General features: G+C 47.5%; 1 protein-coding gene across 4 annotated transcripts in view; it reads right to left on the reverse strand.

The window, feature by feature from the left end:
* LOC120947720 (hemicentin-1-like) overlaps positions 1-22437 on the reverse strand; it is a 97890-nt gene that overhangs the window by 19583 nt on the left and 55870 nt on the right. For all 4 annotated transcript variants that reach the window (XM_049607995.1, XM_049607994.1, XM_049607993.1 and 1 more), the window contains 2 exons: positions 18068-18184; positions 10472-10672 (listed from right to left, as the gene is read on the reverse strand). In XM_049607995.1, the coding sequence (XP_049463952.1) occupies positions 10472-10672; positions 18068-18184 (318 nt within the window). The remainder of the gene's footprint in view (positions 1-10471; positions 10673-18067; positions 18185-22437) is intronic.

Here is a 22437-nt window from a genome sequence, read left to right on the forward strand (position 1 = left end):
TAAACATTGCCCACACAAACGGACTGGCTCACCCGTCGGTAGGGCGGTTGAGATTGCTTTCTCCTAACCGTTGCTATCAAGAAACCCCCCCCCCTCTCAACCGGTTAGGGATGAGATTTTTCTTCATATGCTTCGATACGTTTCATTACTTCTTGCTTTCTTGCCCCTCCCCGTATAGCTTGCCTGTAGCCTCCTTTGCCGCACCGTACCGTTCCCAGCTGACTGTTGCTGCTTGGGTGAGTGGTATTTTATTGGAAAATTAAGAGTCCTTTTTCTTGCCCGTTCCCTCGCCTAACAGGTAGTACCTTGTTTATTATTGATTAGAATGGCATCCATAAACCTGGGGTAGATGGCAGTGCAGTTTAGCGACCGGTGGTGGCTTTATTGGCTGATTGGGTGTCCCTAATGTGAGCCAATAAAACTCACCGCGTGCTCTAGGCGCACCCTATGCAGTGCTCTGGTGGAGTGGGTGAGCTTGCTGGAGAGATTGTTTTAGCCGCACCGACCGGACCGGAACCAGTTGCCCCGTCCGGATACGGGGGGAAAAATATGGCCCAACACATTAATCTTTTACAACTCTCCTCCAGAACGAACAACTCGGTTTCTCGGGATGGTGGTGGTGGTGGTGTACGATTGACGATAAAATTGATTCACCACCCGTCCCTTTTACATGTGTGTTGTAAAGTGCCCGTGCCCAAAGTTCCGTTGATCGCAATAAAAACAATGGCCACAGAAACAAACGGCCCCGAGCGAAAAACATATGTTTCCCTACCTTCCTCCGCCGTGCAGGCGGCAATGAATGTGTGTGAGCAAATTTAATCTCCATTATCGTTAGGGGAAGGCGGGAAACTGATCCACCCTATCGGGGTGGCAAATATTTGCCTTCGGTGTCCACTATTGCATTGCTAATGCTTTTCAAACTCTGCGCTTTGTTTCATTTGCTACAGCTTTTGCCCCCTTGGCCTGTGTGACAGACGGTACTGCTGCTATCTTTTTTTAAACGCAAACATTTGCATTCGCATGAAAGCGGCCAGTTATATCTCCAATTAGTTTATCAAAATGTAAATTTTTATGCTCCTCCACTGGCTTCACTCGGTGGCACAAGCTCAAATAGAGAAGGGGGAAAAAAAGACAGCTGAAATTGCTGCAAGGTTTATGTGGCAGCCGTAAGAATGGTGCGGGCGCATATTTTTGTGCCGCACTGAGCGCGCCACGGAAGTGAACAAACGGAGCGTGAACAACGATGGCACGATGTGTCACATGTGAACCTCCCAACGGGGAACCGGCTGCGGCCCGAACATTCCCGGAGCGGGAGGATGTTCCCCTTTTTTTGCTGTTGGTTTCGTTTTCTGCTCTTTCTTCCTCTCATTTCCCTTTTGCTTGTTTTGTTAAGTCCTGTTTCTATTGTTGAGCGCGAGTTTTATCCCCTTCCCTATGCGCTGAGTGAGCGAAATGACAGCGCTGCTCCCGGTTTTCCAACCATTTCGAGCGATTGACTTTCCGGCTGGCGGCACGTTTCGAATTTTCGGTGCAGGTCCTAACCGTGCACCGGTTGGCTGCATAAAATCCGGGACGGGAGCTTGCACGGGATCAGGGAATGGGTTTGAACTTTTAATTCGTTCGTTTGTGTGTGTGTGTGTGTGTGTGTGTGTGTGTGTGTGTGTGCTTATGATGGTATCCCGTGTTCCCGTGTCGCTTGATTTCGAGCCTGTCGGATTGCGTCGTCGGACATTCGTATGGTGCAGCTGACCATCTGACTCTCCTTGCTTGCTTGCCCTGGTAGCTAGTGGGGCGCTGACAAATGCAAACGAGCTGAAGTTGAAGCTGGCAGTGACAATTGCACTGCATTTGGGTGCTTTTTTTTGTTCCTTTTCTCGCTCTTGAAATGTGTGAAGAACGAAACCGAGGCGCAAGGGCTTCCGGAGTGCCCCGGGGTATGTTCGGAATGAGTCTAAATTTTCCCATTGTTTCCACCCCGCTGTTCGTATGTGTGTGATCCGTGTTTTGTGTTGCTTGTTGCGTTATGTGTGTGTGTGTGTTTTTTTTTTGTACAATGCTCCTTTCCGCCTGGTGAGTGACCATTATTTGCTCCCGCCATTGGGGAAAAGCATACAGATTGGACTAGCGCGGTAGGACCGCTGCCACCTGGCTATCTTTTAGAGAAGAAGGGTAGCAAAAAAAAAGCACGACAAAAAAACGCTGGTCGTTTATTTCCGACTTTTCCGAGGACATTTGTTTTGCACGATTCGCTCAGGCGCGAGGCGGGCGGGCTGGCAGAGTGGGGGAGAAATATGAATAGCGGAACATCGGTGGAAAGCGCTGCAACTGTCACGGTCTCGGCAATCGAGCGTGACTGGTTGCAAGCGTATGAACGGAGATGCAATTTTCTGCTTCCCTCTCAAGCACCCGCCGTACCACAGGAGAGTGGCCGGCCGATTTCCGGTGCAGATACAATTTTTCGTACCATTCGTCGCGCGCTACCGGGGATCAGTTGATTTGACACGAATTGAGCAATGTGATTGTGTGTGCGATAGCTGAGGGTGTGTGAGAGTTTTTTTTCCTGCTTTCCAGCTGGTGTATTTAGTTTATTCTGTGGCCTCGGTGAAAATCGATTGCGAGTGTGGATTAGATGTCGAAGCAATTTATTGTTTTAGTGCGGATGTGCCCCTGTTTTGGGATGGAATGGAAATGCGTTAGACATTGGTTTGAAGGGCGAACATCTAGGAGGTGTTATCGATCCTGCGACACACTGGATTTGAGCTACATCGATACTGCAATAGTCACTGGCAAAATGTCATTTTAATATATTTAATTTTCAGGATATTCTTTAAGTAAGCTTATTTTGATAACATCATAAAAAAATAAACAAATTGAAATTTTATATTGTGACGGCAATCTACGGTGTGCTGGCCATGTTTTACGCATGGAAACGGACGACCAAGACCTCAAAGTCTTTTTAGGCTGTCCACTAGGACAGAGAAGACCCAAACTGAGGTGGTAAGATTCTGCTTCGTTGTTTAAATATCAATTTTGTTTAAAATTACAATTTGAACAAAATGAAACGATTTGTCAAAATATGATACAATTTTACACCACTATAATGTTTGTGAATAATTGATCCTCAAAGTACCTTGGCAGAAGGTAATAATTCTTGTCTTATTTGAAGAGTTTCAACCTTCCCCAGTCTTGCTCACGCTATACCAATTTATGCTTCGCCATAACTTAATAACTCTATTTCATTTCCCTCCATCAACTGCTGCTTTGCATCGTGATACACACCCACACACACTCGGGGCGAGTACCGGCTTCGAACGACGAAATCCGTTCGACGCTCATGAGAGAATGAGAATCATGAGATACAACTGTCAAGCATTTAAAGACGTTTATATCTACGGTTCAAGGATGGTAAAGTTTTGAATTTTGATCTTTTTTGCCGTTGGTATTGGATTTCATTCGTTACATCATTATTGGATGATTTGTAATCAATTATAAGGCAACTTTACTCATTTTCTTGAAATTTGAATTTAACTTAGTTCAAATTAAGGAGGGACGACAGGATTGGATTTACTTTATAAAAATGTATAAAAATACTGATTGATTTTATTTTAAAGAGTTATAAATGTTATTTACATGGTGAAAATTTTTTGCGATATTTTTCTATAAAGTTTTCAGCAATGTAACAAATTTATGTGAAAAACATTAAATTTAACCTTTACATATATATAATAGATATTGGTATGTTTATTTATATTCCGATATATATTATGTTTTTTAGATACATTTTCAAAACTTTTTTTTATTAGAAATAGATCACAAAACATTTTCAAAATGTTTAATATCTCTAAGTTCAATTTACTTCAATCATTTAAAGCAAAATTTAAAGCAAAACGTTACATTGAAAACAACATTCGTTCCAAATCCGCGGCGCAAAATCTCGCGGATTTCTCCCCATACAAACGGGAACGTTCGACCCCGACAGATAGAACTCATTCTTTCACGCGCTTCCCGTCCGGCAAAATGAGTGTATTTTTTGAGTGATTTGAGTACCGTCCCCCGTTAGCAGTTACTCTTAGAGGAATGAGTTACACCCTAGAACGAGCCTTCCCCCTCACCCCACCCGGAACGCACGGTGCGCTCTGCAGTTCTCAATGTGTTGTGTTCTTTCCAATCATGCTACCAACACATCCAAAGATATTTGTTTCTTTCGTTTCTCGTTTTCTTTCATTCATTGCCACGATCGCAAATACGCACTTATTCTAACAACAAACACAAACACGGTCATTTTTGGTTACATTAAATACTTTATTGAAACATAAATTACACTTTCACAACACATTTAGAATCCTTCATACTCACGAATGGCGTCATACTGTAAAGTACCGGGTCGAGCCAGGCTGCGGGAAACTTGTCGACAATCTGCGTTGCCTCTGTTCAGCAAATTCTTACCTGTCGATGCACGCACTGCATGTGCGTCTGTACACACTGTTCACTTCACACTTTATCAAAACACACCAGCGCACGAAATGCGCACCAACGCACAAACACTGCGCGCGGGACTTAGAACGAAACGCGCACAACCATCTCCGGCAAAGCGTCGCGCTGTACTGGTTGTTTTGTACGCGTAGGAGGGGGGACATACGGAGCGATGGTTCGATGCTGTAGTGTAAGCGAGACAACACGATGTGACGAGCAGCTCGAAGTTGTTGAGCTCGCTGAAAGAAGACACACACATTCACAGACGGCTCGTCAAAGCACGGTATTTGTATTGGTGTTAGTGAAGCGCGCGTGTAAAACAGAATGCGAACTCTCATCGCAGCGCGTTTCTCCTTGCTTCCTCAAGCTTCCTCATACCCCTCGGCCTGAATAACTCAACATTTGGGGTCTCATTGTTTGCGTGGGTATTTCGACAGCGTCACTCAAATCACTCAAAAAATACACTCATTTTGCCGGACGGGTTATTTTAAAACTGAGCGCCAAGTGAGCGCCTTCTGACAACCGTGGCGAACGGATCTCGTCGTTCGAAGCTCATAGTCGCCCGGACTGACTGAAAGCCTTCGTTCCCGCTGTCAGTTAAACACAATCTCCAAAATGACAGTAAGCCGACCAAAGAAAGTTGCTGCTAATTACTTTTATCAGATTTTACTTAACCCCACGGCGCTGCTGCTGGATGGGGCTAGGAGAGGTGGCTCGATCCCTGATGGCACAATTATTCGCCTCAATGAACTGTACTGCGAATTTCCGCACAAAACTGTGAGGGAGGTTTCGCATCTTTATTGCCCAAACTCCCTTTTTCCCTCCGCCCAGCAGCGGCGCATGTGACACGTCACGTAGTTGGATTGTTCTGGGGCGGAAATAAATTCCACTTTTATCCATTTCCAACTATCCCGCAGCGATCTGGGACCATCCTCCCTACTTTTCCTGCCCACATCTCCTCCCTCCAACTGCTCTCTCGTACAGCCACATTTCACGGCCATCTCAGCCATACAGAATCGTAATCGTGCAAACGTAGACATACACACAGACACACACACGTACAGCGTACGACACTTGTGTTCTGAAAAGTTTATTATTTCCGGCATCAACCCCATGGAGCATAGTTTCGGCACGCGTGAAAAAAAAACTGCAAGCAGCAACAGAATACGTACGGGAACACACATTTCCTACCACCCCAGTTCCGGCTCTCCCACAGGATGGAGAAACTAACACACTCAAACACACAACTAAAACGCGTCCCGCAAATCCCGAAGGAACTGTTGTCACGTTGGTGCTGGGCAAAAAGCCTCAGCCAAGGGAGTTTCGGCTCAATCTGAGCAAAAAGCACATAAAGCATCGCGGCCGTTACAGCGCAGAAAGTTTCCATCCCACTTCGCTGCTTCCCCCCCCCCCCCCCCCCCCCCGGAACCGGTGCGGGTGGGGCGAATTCCGTTACGAAGGCATTCCCGGGCCTGTTTTGGTACGGCACCGCTCAGCTGAAATCGCAAAATGTCGTCCGCTTTTCCGTTCTCAACAACACTACTGCCACGCTTTCCACCGTGCCAGGGGCGGCAGTGCGGCATAAGTCATTCCGGTTTGACTCGTGGGATCGCCGAGGGGAGAGCAACTCACTGCCACCGCCAACCAACCAATCTTCCCCGTGAAGAATTCCCCGCCACAACAGAGACGCACTGTGGCTTCCTCAACCTTATCCACCAACTGCCACACCGTGTGTGCTTTTCCGAAGAGTAAAAGAACTGAAAATAAAATAAACCCCCAGCGCCGGTGGGTGCGCCGATATGGGTGCGCTTCTGCTGGGATGATATAGGCGACCCGTATGTGTATTGGCCCTTTTGCACCACCAAAAAAGTCCTTAAACCGCTCATCCACTTGCCTGGCCCGGACAGCAGCAAGCAAGGGAGGGAGCACGGAACTGAGTAGTCAAACTTTTCCGTCCCACACGTCCCACAGTACGTCCGTACGTGTGTGTGTGTCAGCGAGTGTCCTCTCCTTCGCTTCCTGAGCCGGCGGAAATCTACTCTCGTGTGGAAGTTCATTTTCCTGCTGACTTCCGTTCTCTCCGTGGCCCAATCGACCACTTTCGCCACGTGGGTGCGGGCTGCGAGGAGAGTCCGAATGGTAGCGCATTGCGGAAAACGGCTTCTTGCGACGGTAATGGGGACGGGCGGTTAGGTGCTGGGTGCCAAAATGCGGTCAGCAGTGTGAGCAAAGCGAACGTGCACACATACATGCGTCAAGTACGTCGCCAAGTTAGTGTGTCGCAGGGAAGGTGAACGGAGAAAAACAAAATTATTTCCCAAAAAAAGAAAACAAACTCTGATACGAAAAGAAGAAAAAAAAACGATGTGACAACGGACTGTCAAAGGAAGGGAGGAAACACCTCAACCCACGTCAGTCGGGCAAGGCGCAGGCGGGAAGCGAAATTTCGTCTCATTTCCCGCCTCGCTTTCTCGTGCTACTTCCGGGCGGTTTTGTCGTCAACTGTTGACCGACGGGGGTTTGGTTTTGCCAATTTGTTACGATTGGGAAATAAATGGATACTTGGTGGGTTAACATTAAAGCATTGACCCCGGTTTCTTAAAGCGCATCAAAGTTCACTGGAAAGATTTAATCCATGACATTGACGCTGTGACGTACTCAAATTTAAGCCCTCGTCAATACATTTTGAAGCAGGTGCAGTCACGGGCCAGAGCTTTACCTAATTGAACCGTATTAGCGGGTTAATTAATGCCAACCAGGCATAACCGTTTGGGCATCATTTTCCCGGACATACACAACGCTCACGCTGGTCAAACATGCTCGCAGCAGCCATAAAAGCGATCCGTTTTCCGATCGCCGTGTGGCAGAAGCATCATCAGCATCAGCGCTCGATTTCAATCGAAACTGCTCTACCGGCCAAATTTGGCTCATTCTAGGAGTTGTGATACCCACGACCTGTCACGGGTGGACAGCAAGGGTGGGTGTATTGCAGCACTCGGTACTCGGATCGGAGCTGCCCGCTTTTGAGCTGACTTTGGACGAATGGCTGACTAATGATGCAGCGTTTTCATAGAAACGGCAATGCGGAACGCTTTGAACGGGTGCATTGATTTGACTCTTTAGCAAAACTCCAATTGCTGCGAGATTTGACTTCGTTATGAAAGGTACGCCTGTGTCGGTTGCTAGTAGTTGATCCGTGCACGTTTTGCTAGGGCTACGTTGCCGCACGGGGTGGGATCGATCGGTGATTTCGTATTGAAATGGATAACATTTTTTTTTCTTTTTAATTGAATACTGCTAAAAATCAATTCTCTAGAAATTTGCCTCTCAACATCAGCATCATACAAGCTGTTGTCTGTTTTATTTGTGGCGGTAAAAACAAATCAAAAAACGGTTACCCATTATAGTTGAGTTTTCTTTGTATACGTGTGTGTGTGTGTGTTCATTTTTGTTGCCATTGAACGTAATTTCACCAATGAAGCCACTGCAGTCGTTCGCTAATTGATAGAAAAATAACGATGCAAATGATGAATGGTACTAGAACTATTTGTCCACAGTCGATAACGGATGCAATTGTTTGCACTGAGGAGGGATTGCATGAAAGTAATTGAGATTTTCATATCGTTCGTTAGAGTACAATCGATAGTGGTAACGAGCAGTCGTGTAATTATGACATCGTGAAGGTTAAGGTTACTACGAGCTTGTCTTGTAGTACAGTCCTCATTTTGTACGACATAACAACATGCCCGTCATGGGTTCAAGCCCCAAATTGACCTTGCCGCCATACGCAGGACTGACTACTCTGCTATGGGGGGTAACCCATAAATCACTGAAAGCCATGCCCACAAGTGGTACAGGCAGGTCTTGACGGACGACGGTTGTTGAGCCAAAACAGAAGAAGAAGAAGAAGAAGAAGAAGTAGTTAAAGTTAATTTACCTTCTCTAGTCCATTAATTAGCAAAGCGAATCGATCAAATTTCTATGATCGGTGCAATTCAAACGGTCTGTGGATTGAGCTAATCGGATTTTGAATTACGCCTGAAAGTATGCTATGATGAAAGCAACGTTTCAAGGCGAGCAACTCAAATGCAGAGAACATCCTTCAACCCTAAGGCGGATGCTTTTCCCGCAACATCCTTGAAGTTTCCAATCCCACCAACTGTTTCCAGGAAATTGTAAATCCCCTTGTGCCACCATAGTCCCCTCCCTGCTTTAGTCGCGGAATCAGCCCAAACGGAACTCGACCAATAAATCCTGACACAGGATGGTTCCGCTCCGGGGCCCCGACCGCTCCGACCACTGTTTGTGGAGTGTGCGGAGGGGGGAAAGTTTTTTCATTGTTACATCCCACATTCTATCCTTCGATCTACTCCTCTTCCTCCCTCCCCCCACGACCGGGTTCACTGAAGATAACCCCCTTTACCCTGGAGCTAAAGTTGTTCCACCACGTGACACCTTCTAAGCGTTCACTTTGCCAAATGAAATCACTCAAAAAGATTTAATAACCTACGATTGTGCCGGTACGTGCGGTGAAAGTTGAAAGGTTGTCTCCGGATTTTTCTGATCTTGACAGTTTTCTTCCTTTTTTTTCTTTTTGCTTTTCATGGCCATACCGCTGCCGCCGTCGTTTTGTGTGTCCTTCTTTTCGCTTCACATTCCTTTTCCGATTACCAACGCTCGGAGAAAAGCATACCCGGGTCGATAAAGGACCCAAAATTTGCTCCTTCCCCCCTTCGGCAGCACGCGGGAACAGCAACCGCTGGTGGCAAAGATAAGGATGTGCACACGAGGGAGAAAATCGGTGACGCCGGCGAACAGGAAAAACCCGCCATAAATCAGCATGCGAGACAGCGAGTTTCTTTGCGAAAAGATTTTGTACCATCCTCCCTCCTCCCGATCCACCGCAATGGGTATACGGCGGTGTGCTTAGCGGTCGTATGGGGATGCTTCAAAATGGTACAGTAACGGTGTTGGGGCACGATTGGTGGATCGAACGCGAGCGCGAAGGATCTGCTTGGTGCTGGATTGGAAAATGGGAAACAGTTTTGCCCTTCGGGCACGAAAACGATCGATGATTCATCACGAGGGCTGTGCCATGTTGGGGCTTCGGTAGGAAGAAAGTTTGTTGGGCCAAAGCGAACAAGTGCTACTGACACGCAGCCAATGATAATAATGGGCGTATTGTGCGGTAGAAGGACGCAGAGAAGTTAAGCGAAGTGGATGGGTGTGCGAGAGATGATGTGTTGTAAAGATGATCGGAAGAGCTTATCGGCGATTTGTTCAAACAACTCACAAAAGAGCAGCAACTTTTTCATCCAACTGTTACGCTGTGTGTGTGTGTGTGTGTGGCGGCAAAGAGCGGCAAAAGCTGTTGTAGCAGGCTGATAATCGCCGATAGGAATGGGCGGTAGATTTGATATCGTGCGGAACGTGTCCGTGAAAGTGGAAACATTTTGTTAACATGGTGCAAGGGGGTGACTATGATAAAAAGTCACAGTTTGAAGCATAGCATCGCTAAAGAAAAACAATTACTGCTGCAAGTACGGTTTATTCGCCAATGGGCTTACTAAGCACCTGAAGGTATGCAATACAATACAGTATGTGATTTTTAGTGTAATTTGTATACCAAATAAATCAATCATTTGATTTTCAACGGCAAAACAGTTAATTAAAATTCACATGAATGCTTAGCATACCAATGTGGTGAAAATACCGAGAATTCCAGTTGACAGTGCTGTCATTCATGGAACAGAATTCATGGCAAAGTGGTTGCAATCACATTACAAATCCTAATCGATTGACAAACCCATCTTCTCCTTGTTGAGTGGTACCACCAAACAAAAGCACTCGTCAGACTTCCCTGTAAAAGACTTGATTAACGTGAACCGCCGCTTCATTGGCCGCACTTGAGAGAAAGGCTTATAGACTAAGCTCCAAAGCTGAAACTTCCCCCCCCGAGCGGCATTCATCGATGCGAAATAGTCCTGCTGTTACTTACCGAGAATTTCCACACTGTGCGTAATTTCCCGTGGATCCAGCATCGCTATCTGGCAGATGTAGTCGCCTGCATCCTGCGGCACCGCGTCACGTATCTGCAGCGAGTAGCCGTTCACCAGCCGCACGCGCGGATCGGGAGTGACTTTGACCGAGCCGGCGGTCAGGATCGCGATGCCTCGCTTCCAGGCCAGCACGTACGTACCTGCAAGAGCGTGGGGAAAAGGGGTGAAAGCGTGAGTACACGGAAATTTGATTAGCGTACTTTAGTGCGTTTGGGTCACTGGAAACGTGATCTATTGCAGGTGACCGATGATACATGTGATGAGTTCCGTTGTTTAGTAAAGCCTAGCCCTAAAAAATCTCAGCTACAGCACACTGCACGAACACCATTAACCGGGTCGGCCTACGCGGCCTACCCATTCATCCCGCTCCAGTTCTTCGAAGCGTTATCGAAGGACGGCAATAAAGTGTAAGTTTTTATGAGTTCTTGTTAGCAATAAAACTGATAGCACGCACCCAAAACCATTCGCCCCACGGCAACGGAGAAGACGGTCGCCTTGTTTCGATTATTGTTCGTGGGTCCTCTCTGATGATTATTTTCCTTCCTGATTGTTACAGCCCTCCCAGGCACACTGCTCGGATTTCCGTCCCGATCGGACGGTGATCTAATGCTAGCGAAACAACGGCGACTACGCATCGGACATTGAGACCACGTTGGTTGGCCCGTACCCGCGTACCAAAACATCAAACGCTATCGGCCACGCGCCGGACAGGGCCGCTCGCGAAAACCCGTAAATCCCTTGACGCGAAAAACGAACCTAATTAAAATTAATGAAGTCTTTCGCTATAAAATTACATGCAAAATTGATCCGAAAACCCAAAGTGTCGACGTCTTGTGTTAGTGGAGGGGGTGGGTGGGATGTGGAGGAGGCCTTTTTCTTTTTCACCCGCGCCGGCTAGCGCTTGTTCCATCGGGTCGTTAAATGAATGTCCGTACCGGGGACGGACAAAAACTGGAAGATCCAAAGTGGCAAAAAAGGGAAAACTGGACCCAACTGGTCGATGAAATGTTATTGCCGGCGGGTACTAGAACACACCAATGTTCGAGATGTTTGTTAAACGGGCATACCGAGCTTGAGGGGCATACAGAGGAGAGTTGCAGCGATGGTTCATTATTGTAGCCAGCTCGTTGAGAGGGTTCTAGCAGCTGACGATGTTTTGGAATAGGTAATTTCGTCGGTTCGCGTTTCTTCGGTGGGCCACCCACGGTCTATGTGATAGCTGGCCAGTACCGGGTGGTGGCCATACTGGGAGGAGCTCTCCCACTACAAGTCACGCAACACCGCGGACCAATCACCCGCTAACTCGTCCGGCAGTTCGCGCGATAATCTAAATGTTTATTCAGTTGAGACAAATTTTATTTTATTGCTCCCCGCTTTTATGGGCAATCCGGCCTACCCGGTCGACCGACCGTTCGTGGGTGGCATTTGGGCTGATGGTGGTAGAACAGAAACCAAACAGAAGCAGAACTGATAGCGGAAAAGTGCTTTTTGGGAAAGTGCGTAACGAAATCGGGCGAGGTACGTAAATGCTGTCAAATAGCCGTGGAGGACGGTGTAGCTTATCGAAGCGGTTATGTGAGTTGAAGTTGGTTCGCGCTGTTAACCGGGTTAAGATGAATGGGTTTTGGGTGGGCTTTCGGGAAACCAAGTTTAGTCCAAAGACTTTAACGACTCATTAAACGGTGTCATAATGCTGTGTTTGTTTCGCTTGATAGTGTATATTTTGAAATGGAAGAAACGATACATCTTTTAGTACCATCTGGAAAGCCAAACATGTTTGATTCGAGTTTTCACAAACTAAAGTGTTGTTTGAGAGTTTTCAACATGATCTAATGCGCTTGGGAAATGTATTATATTTAGGACACTCACTACAAGTGGTCGAACTGAAGCTAGAAACGCAACTTTAGCTCCGAGATCATGCCCGAAGTCATCTGCACCTGTCCATCCAATCAATCATCACACCGCATAACGCTCGCTCGTTTGTCATATCACCCAAAGCCGGCGAGTCTTTATTGTTGTCCGGGCCTTTGATTTCATCCCTGGTCGTAGCCTTTCATGCTGGCATATTGTCTGTGCATGTGAAGAAATCGATACGTGCCCACGTTACCACGTCCCTGTCCCTTCGACATCCGGCGTGCATCAAACGAACGGCGGTCGGATGAGTTGCCGGCTCGGAAACAAATGTACACGCTCGGATGGACGCTGCCGTCCATCGTCTTTTGTTTTCCCACCGCTCTGTTCCCACTGGGCGATGGAATGGGCCATGGCTCGGTTGCGTACCGTTGCGCACCGTTGTTTTGCACGCCTGTCATTTTTGCGGTTCTTTCACATTTCGCCAAGCTTGTCAGCATCAGCCGAGCGGCGGGGAAAACGGACCTGACTTCCTCGCAAACTGCAAACGGCTGGCTATCATTTTCCGGTTTGCCTACCAGTGGCTTCAGCGTGCAGTCTTGCTGTGGCACCACCGTGCGCGTAAGACAGCCTCTCTAGCAGAGTAATGTGAGGTCATTCGGATTTTTTCAGCTGCCATTTCTCTTTACTGTTTCTCGCTCTCTCCATCACCATCCATTGCTGGAATGTGTGCATGGGAAAGCTTGCCGAACGTCCCGTAGCTGTCGTGTCCGTGGTAAGCGGTCGGTCGATACGACGCAATCAGATTGAAGAGACGTCGCACGTCCTGTTAGTATCCGACCCATTTGGAAGGTACCGTTGGGAACTACACCTGTGAATGTGAAGAAATGTGTGCTGCACCACGCAATGGAAATGGTACGGCGGCACTGGAATCGGCACTGGAGCGCCGACCAGACACTGCACCGCGTGTACAACACATCCAATAAGGGATCTGCTTTTGACACAATTCAAATTGCGTCTCAAGCTACCGTACATCCGGGAAGGGGAGTACCATGGGGGAAGCGTCCATTCGGAGTCGGTCGCTGTAACCGGGTCCTCACGCGCCCCAAACTCACGCTCGAGCTGCCCCAAACCGAATCGATAAAATTTCAAAGCTACATGTTCAGCCGTCAATCCAGCCCCCGTACGTTCGCATGTAGCTCATCGGCGTCATCGGCGTTATTGACGGTGCGGTTTGGCTGTGCCTGTCGTTGATTGATTGTCATAAATAATTGTACCACGAGCTAGGGGTTGCGCACGGTCGTCGTCGTAGTCGTTTTGACCGGCACCGGGCAGAATCGATAAAAAAGGTCATTCCAGTTTCGCGCTGGCACGGTGCAGTGCCAGCAGGAGGGACAGTGTCCTTTTGAATTATGAACAGAGCGCACGGTATTGCCATTGACGTCAAGGTAACGGCAAGGTTGGCCAAGGATGAGCCCGGAGAGCGGCAAAGAACGTGGGTTTATTAAAAAAGGATTATTAAATTGGACTGATCGTGGATACGTTTGGAATGGACCTTTTCGATGCGTCAACTTGATGGTGGCCTGATGTGATGTGCGGATGCGATCCATCCTTGTCATTCTTGCAGTTAGTGGATTGGACAGGAATTGTTGAGGTTGATACATTTATTGCAAAATAATAATGTAGTAATGGACTTTCACTTTCGACCAATTCAGCACTCCCAAGAAGACATCGTATTGCAGTGCAACTAACTCCATTCCAACCCAGCAAGTTATAGTGTCTATGACAGTTCGCCACACAGTTTTGTCGCACAATTGTTCTGCTGCTGATGGCTGCTTATAACCCATCATTACCATTTTCACTTCATCCCGTCCGTGCTCGGTTGTTGCACCTTTTCACCGAAAGTGTGTCGATCTGGCCTGTGGCAACCACGCGTCCTGCACCCCCGCAGCGGGATATTGATTGAATTTGCAATCAAAATAAACTCGGCCACAGGGTCGGAAACACTCCCGCCCCGGGTTGGGCCGACCATTCGATTCCACGACAGTTATCGCCTTCTGTGTGCGCTCGATGTCCAACTGTCAAAGCAAATCGATTAATGTCGTTAGCAATAGGTCAGGATCAGGGCGCATCAGGATCGGCCGTTCGCTCGGACGGAAAGGGGAAGCGTTCGTGGAAGGCAACAGGAAGCGGTTCGCCTTGGGCTTTGCAATCGGATGTGTATCTTTCCGCTGGCCCGGCTGTGGCTTGGGCCGTGTTTGCCCGTTGCGGGGATTTGATGAATGGCCGCTGATTACTGGGCATGCGGATGGTTGAAGTGTCGACCGGCTCGGCTGACCTTTGGCTCACGCTGCCATTTATAAAGTGTGCATATCTCTCTCTCTCTCTCTTTCTCTCTCTCTCTCTCTCTCTCTCTCTCTTTCTCTCTCTCTCTCTCTCTCGCTCTCACTGTATCATTCGCTTTCTCTATCTCGCTCGGCACACAGGTGTAACCATGTATCGGTAATGCAGAACATACCGTGAGTTCTTGGTACGGCCCCGGTTCATACATCACCTGTAGAGCACTGATTTATTCTCGTCTAATAAGTCGGGGACGCTGCTCGAGTTGCAAACGAAAACAAGCAGGGCAAATTAATATTATTATACGGCCATGGTACGCCTGTTGGTGGTGGTGGTCGATGATAATAGATGGGCTCGGAGGTTAGATAGGTTAGCAAGCTCAACATTGTTGTATTGTAATTTTGCACAAACACAGCACACACGGTGGGGGACGTTCACGAACCAGAATGTTACAAATAGAACGACGAGAATGGTTTGCCATAGTCACAGTGACTAATGAATATCTTTCAGTGAGAAAAAAGGTGCGGTAAGCTTCAAAACGATATCATTCAGGTCGAGAAAAAGTTTACGGCTGTAGCGTTATTCATTTAATGTACGTTAGATGCAATTCTATCATGTATTAATATATACTATTCTCATGTTATTTAGGTAGAGATAACGAAAGATTGGCAGATTTCCAATCGCCAAAATTAAAATGAACGCTGCAACTGATCCCTCACACAAAAAGCACGAACATTCCGCCGCTGATCAATATGTTGCGGTGCTGCCAACATATTGTTTCGCTTAAAAAAAAAGCCAAACCCCGTCCTTACTTATTGATCGCGAATGGCGCTTTCTATTTTGTTACGCTTGATCGCAAACAAATTTTCACTTCCCACTTTTCCACCGGTTTAGCGCGTTACAGCAAAACATTCCACCATCGAACCGCTGGCCTGTATCGTACCGTAGCTCTTTATTTTGCTTGTTTTGCCCAATGGTCAACCGGGCACAACAAGCGCACAACGGTGTATTGTTGCATATTAGCGCTGTGTGCGAGGGAAAATTTATTGCCTCCAGACACCAGCACAAACAGCGGATTCGATCGATTTCACTGGTTGGCACCGTTGCTTTGGTTTGCGCTGGTCAATGAATAATTTCCCCCCCCCCCCCTGCCTGGCCCGTTTTCCTTTGAGTCTAAAGCAACGGCAGCAGTACCTTGTACGGGTGAGGCCGCTTGTTGCAGGAGAGCGCTGTTTTTAGTTGGGGTAGAACGCGGCAGCGGACTGAATGTTTTGTACAACACCGCACAAAAGGAAAAACAAATATCTCCACCTCATCAATGTTGCAGCAGACTCCCGCACTGTCCCGCCGCCTTCCGTCACCGTCATCCTTCGTCACCAGTCAGAAGCCAACGACAGCTATGAATTCAAAAATATGACAAATTTCACCATCCCACCCACCGGGCACGGACGACAAACCGCACAAACCGGGGCCTGGTCGGTCCTTTCCGCCAGTTGAAACCAAACAAAATCAAACGAAACCATTCTTCCACGGCTTGAAGCCGCTGGAACAGGGAGGTGAAGGTTGGTCGTGGTTTCGAATTCCACCGTCGCTATAAATTTGCCATCCATAACGATGACATTAAATATTGATCGGTTCCCGCAGGATCCCGCCCGCGGTGCTGGGCGAGGTTTTGGATTTGTGTGTCGAGGTGCTGTGGCTTTTTCACCCGTACCGTGGACATTTCTCACGCTCACACCGCACGGGAACGGGACGCGCGTCTTCAACGTCCCCGGAACGTCCCAGATAGCTGAGAAGAGTTGTAATTTATTTTCCATTTAACTGCACCATAAACAGTTCAATGGCATGGCGCTGTTTGCTGGGGCAAAGGGGTTTAAAGTTATAATGCTCAAACAATGCAGCGGTGGGGTTCGGGGTTTGGAGCCTCTCGACCCGATTGCCCGATTGATTTACTGCCCCAGCAATTGCTTTGTTTTATTGACAGTCGTCGGGTTGAGCTGTGTTTGCTTTTGTGACTGCTGTGGGGCAGACCAATTTTGGCAGACCGGTTTTTTTGTGCGGCTTTAAAGCTAGCACAATGAGCTATGAGCTTTGAGCTGCTGAAAGGTGAAACTGTGGCATAGGGATGGGTTTTGGTTTCTCAATTTGCCCAGCCCCATTCGTCGATTAATAAACAACGCTTCAGCCAACCAGGTTTCGGCATTTCTTTGCTGTGCTTTCGAGCAATTTGCTTTGCTTTTTTGCGTAAAACCTGAATGAGCCCCGTAAAAGAAATGAATTCTTGGTCCAAAAAATGGCTAAATAACCTGTTTGAGGGCGAACAGAAAGGGATCAAAAGATATCCTTGCCAAAAAATGGTTTAAACCCACTCTTTGTTTCAGTCCAGCCGCACACAAAAACGCAAAAACAAAAGCCAAACCCGAAGAATGAATGCCTTTGGAGTGGAAATCCCATTTACAAATACAGCCCCTTTTCGGGCTTGGATCGCAAGAAAAATATGTTTCATAATGTAATAAAACCTCTACCACGGACAGTCCGCGTACCCTCCGCTTTCTGCCAGCCCTTTTTGCTCCGTTTGATCATGTTTGAGAGATTGCGATTTTGTGTGTGTCTGGATTGTGCTCACCTTGCTTTAGTGTACCGCACGTAGCATCAACGCACTACCAGCACCAACAAAAAAAAAAAAAGGATTTCCCCCTTCCCAATCTCCCTTGGGATGGTTGTCCCTTATCCTCCAGAGCGAATGTGCGCCTACGAGAACAAACGGCACAGCAGGAGCAACACACAAAAAAGAGAAATAAATCAATTTGTGTTTTATTTGGCTCAATTCTAAGCCTCACAGCATACCCTTGGCTTGGCGTACCCCGCATATGGGTTCGCTTGACCACTGCAGGTCTCATAAAACCCTACGTGAACGCGCTGGGCAGCATAGCCCGTGGAAGAGTTCTGGTACAAATTAGGCGGTTTGGAAGGATGAAGGTAAGGCCTCAGCCCTCAATAAGCTGTTTGGTGGTTGATCGCTTTTTTTTTTCCTTTTTTTTCGCAGTGGTTCTTTTCCACCCTCTCGAACACGAAAAGGATGGGCCAACCGAGCACTCCTGTGGATAATTTCCACATAGTTATGGCTCCCCTGGGGAGGTCTCCCGCCCGTAGTGGAATAAAAAATAATCTAAGAAATGAATCGCCATTCGTTGGGGTGATTGGTGTGCCGCGTTGGCGAGAGCGGTGCAGTGGGGGATTTTTTGGGCACAACGACTGCTCGAGAAGCTATGCTCGGTGCTTGAAGTGTGAGCATTGTCAGTGTGGCTGCTGCTGGAGGTTCAGGTTTCTGTTCTGCTCCTTACCTGGAGAGGCTACTTCGCAGGGCAGTGTAATCGTATCGCCGACAGCGAACTTGAATGCTTCCGATCTGGAGATGAATAGTGGTTCCGCTTTGTTGAGTATCTGACTAGCTGCTTCACCTGCGAAAGACATCGGGAAGAGTGGGGAAACCCATTAGAACGTGATTGAAGGCGTCGGCGCTTAAAGTTCGTGGTCATGGTTTAAGGCACCTGCTCTACTTGCAGGTGAGTGGATGTGTTCTTTTTGCTTCTTTCAAGTCAGGATTGGAACAAAACTTATCATTGCATTTTTAATATAACGAACAGATATTCAAGTTAACCACACCCTGCAGCTTGCGTGACCCATCCGAGCTAAGGTTGAGAGAAAGAGAGAAATACTTTTCCTCAGATTGGCTTGTTCGGTGGGAAAAACTTTGCTTTCCTTGCACTCTCTTGCTGAATAATTTATACCCATTTTTAATTGGTGATATAAGAGGCTCTGAATAGCTTGCAATTGAGCTTGAAAAGCTCCTCACGGTCGTGTCGTTTCTCGTTTTCCGTTTTCGTTCTGCCCAACTCAAGCACACTCGCTCTCTGGCTCTGTCTGGTGATACTTTCCCGAACAGAATCAGGCCATCAGAATTATCGTTCTTCTATCGCTTCTATTCTTAGCTCCGCTTTTGGCGTTTCCCTCAATCCCCACCCCAATCCCGCACGAAGATAGTTTTTCCAACTTATGCACAAAACCGGAGCTGCACTAACGAAGGTGGTCATCGTTCGCCACGATGTTCTGGAGGTGCTGGCGAAGCGATGCAAGAAAGAAAGAGGTGCTGGCGAAGCGATGCAAGAAAGAAATGGGCACGAGAAAACTGGAAAACTTTTCCTTTTCTTCCTCCCCGAAACAGTAAAGCTTTCGGTGAGGTTCTGAAATCTGATGCAATATCCTTTGCCACCAGTATCGGCCCACATGCACCAGAGCCCCGGTAGCCAGCTGTCCGGCAGTCCGGCCAGAAGGAAAAGCTAGAGCTAGAGGGTGAATAATAAATGGCACTTGGCGAAAATTATTCATCCGAGCGCATACTCCCTCCGCCGGGAAAGTTTTGGGCTCTCATATTAATTGGCCGGCTTAGTTTGGTGCCCGGTTGGCTTAGCTCAGGTCGGGGATGATTGGTGGGAAGCATGAGCAAGATTTAGCTGCTTGCTTTGTGGAGTTAGGTAGAAAAAAATACTGATATCGCTTTATGCATCTCTTTCAGCGTGTCCTGTAGGACTTAAAGTTTCACGTTTAATTCAATAACAGCAAGTTAAAGTTCTTTTGCATTCGAATTTAATTTGAACTAATTTCTTAGAAAATATTGGTGACACGTGTGTCAAAAAAACCAAATGAATACTATTTAACACCATCCCAAAGCTAAACTGAACCCACAGGAAATGTGGAATCATCGCATTGTTTTACGACACACACACCCTTCGTCGAGACATTTGCAGAAGATAAATCTATTTATAACCCGTTTAAGTTGGTTGATTTTGTAAAAGATCCCGGTCGGCCCTGGTTCCACAACCACAGTCTCGCATACGGCCAGCAACACACCACACCATCTAATGTGCCGAGTCGTGCCGAGCACACGGTGAGCTTCGCCCGAAACCGCACCACAGATGCTTCCTCCAGAGCGGCAAGAAGACACGACGCGAAGCACAACACTTCGTTGGCCTTGGCAGGCGAGTGTGGATTATAATTGTGTTTGCCATGCCATGACAGGTGGAGTTTTCCACCCGGTTTGACGCACCCGGGGTATCGGGTTGCTCACGAAGGCACCGGGATCAGGTTCATCGCTTTGAAGAGAAAACGCCGTACGCTGGTGAGTGGCGTGTGGCAGCAACATTACTGCGGGTCTGCGGATGTACCTGTTCCGGAAGGGTTTTGCGAAACTGCCTGTCTGTGAAAAACGTCGCTTTCAGAGCGCGTCCTAAATGCGTCCCCAACCTAGCCCCGGCTGTCTCGTCAGGCGTTGGTGGCAGTAGTGGTAAGCGCACAAATTACTTTACAGTGGCTTGCACCGCTTACATCGTTAACGGATTTCAACAGCAGGGCGCTAAGCCTGCAGGTTCAAAAGGTTCGCTCATTCGAATTTAGGGAATTTGGAGGGAAAGCTTCTTTTTTTCAGTGGTTTAGATTGCTTACTCACGCTCAGTAGGTGCATGATTAATGACAGTTTTAGGGTGAAAAAATTGAAGACATAACAATATCTATAAAGCAAACGTCAGCATGTTGCAATGGTTTTGAAACAATTGCATAATAGTGTGCTTATGTGTGATGATTTATCTTACTTTTGCTTCTATGAAATCCATATCCAAACCGAAACAAACTCCCATTCAACAAACTATCTCCCAAAGGACCGTAGGATGTATGGTGCTTCAAACCCCTTTCTTTTCTATTTGCTTGAGACAGCTTCACTCGGCTAACTTCATGGATTCCTTTTCCTTTAGGGTATTGCGAACTGTGTGAAGAGATTTGGTCCCCTTCTGCCAGCCGTGTTTGGTTTCTTGCTTCGATGCCGATGATTGCAGAATTCAGAGTTTTTCCCAGAATTCCTTCACTCCGCAGCCCGTAGCCAGCGGGCATCATTTCCCATCAGACTGAAACGGGACAGGGCCATCGCGTCGGTACGCCGGTAGCATATGAAATGAGTGTCATAAATTTCAGAGCTCCCGTACTCAGGAGCCGTCCCAGTTGTTGCCCTTGGGGAATTGGCACCGAGTCGGTCGGTGTCGATTTTTTGGGATAGAGGTTTTTGAAGTTATACCACAGCCATGCACAGCCCGGATGATGTTTGTTGAGTTAAAGGGAGAACCATGCTAACCGCAAGAAGCAAATGAGCCACGAAGAATGTGAAATCGTTTTCACTTTCATCAAGCCTTCCGCACTCCCCTCGGGAGGAGTTGTTCGTGAGCTAATTTGGTGTCATCCTGTTTCGTAAAAAAAAGAACGAGAAGGTAATCTAATTGCTGTTTGCTTTCAGTCACACGTGGAACGGTACTCCCTGCCATTCGTCTACCAACAAGTGCTCGAATGCAGCTTAAAACTGCTTTCCAGGCAATTAAAAATGAAAATTCTTCGTTTTCCATCGTTCATAAGACAGCACATCAAGCTCAGCATCGCTCAAACGATCCACCGTACCGTACTGATTGTGTCAGCTCGCGCAATCGACGCAAAAACAGTGACAACCATTAGCTGCCTCTTGCCGGGCTCCACATGAACATTCCGTAGGCAATAATCATTTCGCCCTTAATTGTAATCGTTTAACCGACAGTTCCGTGGAAAAACACGGCTCCCAGCGAAACAATCCCGCTCATGTGTCCCCCGGCTGGTTGTTTGCGAAATTATGCAAAGCGGGCTCTAAAAATAAACATACACATACATGCTGTGCCACACAATCGTAAGGCACGGCGGAAAAGCAACCCACCGAACCATTTGCTTTCGCTGCGTCTTATTATGTCCTGAAAAGAGCGCTTTAACATCGTTTGCTTGCACAGCCATATGGGCCCGGGCGCTATCGCTTTCACCATCTGCTGTCGATTGAAGCTGCTTTTAAAATGGGAAAACCATACACCGTCGGCCCACGGTGGGTGGGCAGGAGTGAGAGCGCATCGGAGTACTTCTGGGTGGGTAAAAGCAGAACCCGACACTGCGAGGCAAGGGATTAGCGTGCCTGTCAGGTCGAACAGGGGGAGGAGAACGGAAAATAGTTTTCTAATTACAAAAGCAAACATTACCAACACGTGTGTATGTGTGCCTGGGTGTGTGTGTGTGCACCAGTACGCTTTAATGTGTGTGTGAACATTTTAAAAGCTTTTCGCTATTGAATTTTTGCTTTGTTGCTCGTCGTCCGCCCGGCGATGCCGTTGGCCATTCGATTTTAATCAACCCGATCGTTGTCCACCCTCCGACCATAGGAAAGCGTTTCAGCCAGGCTAGCGATAGCAGGGAGACACACACACACACACACTTACCGAGGCATGGCATGGAGAGAATTAAGCTTTTAACGAACCCGAAAGCTGACATAACCATTCGTAATGAGACATTTTCCTCGCTTCACTATTACGGGAATGCTGCCAGAGGGGGATAGAAATCCATAAGCGGCACAAGCGCTTTGCAACATCAAACGATGCTGCATCACTTCAGTGACGGGAAATGGCTTTCGTTCGTGTTCTTTCTTTTTTTTTTACTTCTGCCTCTTGCACAACCATTTCCTACCAGCTTTCACCACCGCATTGCCTGACATTTAAAAAGTGTCGCCTGCGGCCCATACGCCAACTCCAAAGCCCATCATCATCAGCATCATCAGTATTATTACCCTCATCTGTGCTCCAGCCGTGAGACTTGCTGTCATTGG

This window comes from Anopheles coluzzii, chromosome 2, assembly GCF_943734685.1.
Source record: "Anopheles coluzzii chromosome 2, AcolN3, whole genome shotgun sequence".
Classification (NCBI taxonomy): domain Eukaryota; kingdom Metazoa; phylum Arthropoda; class Insecta; order Diptera; family Culicidae; genus Anopheles; species Anopheles coluzzii.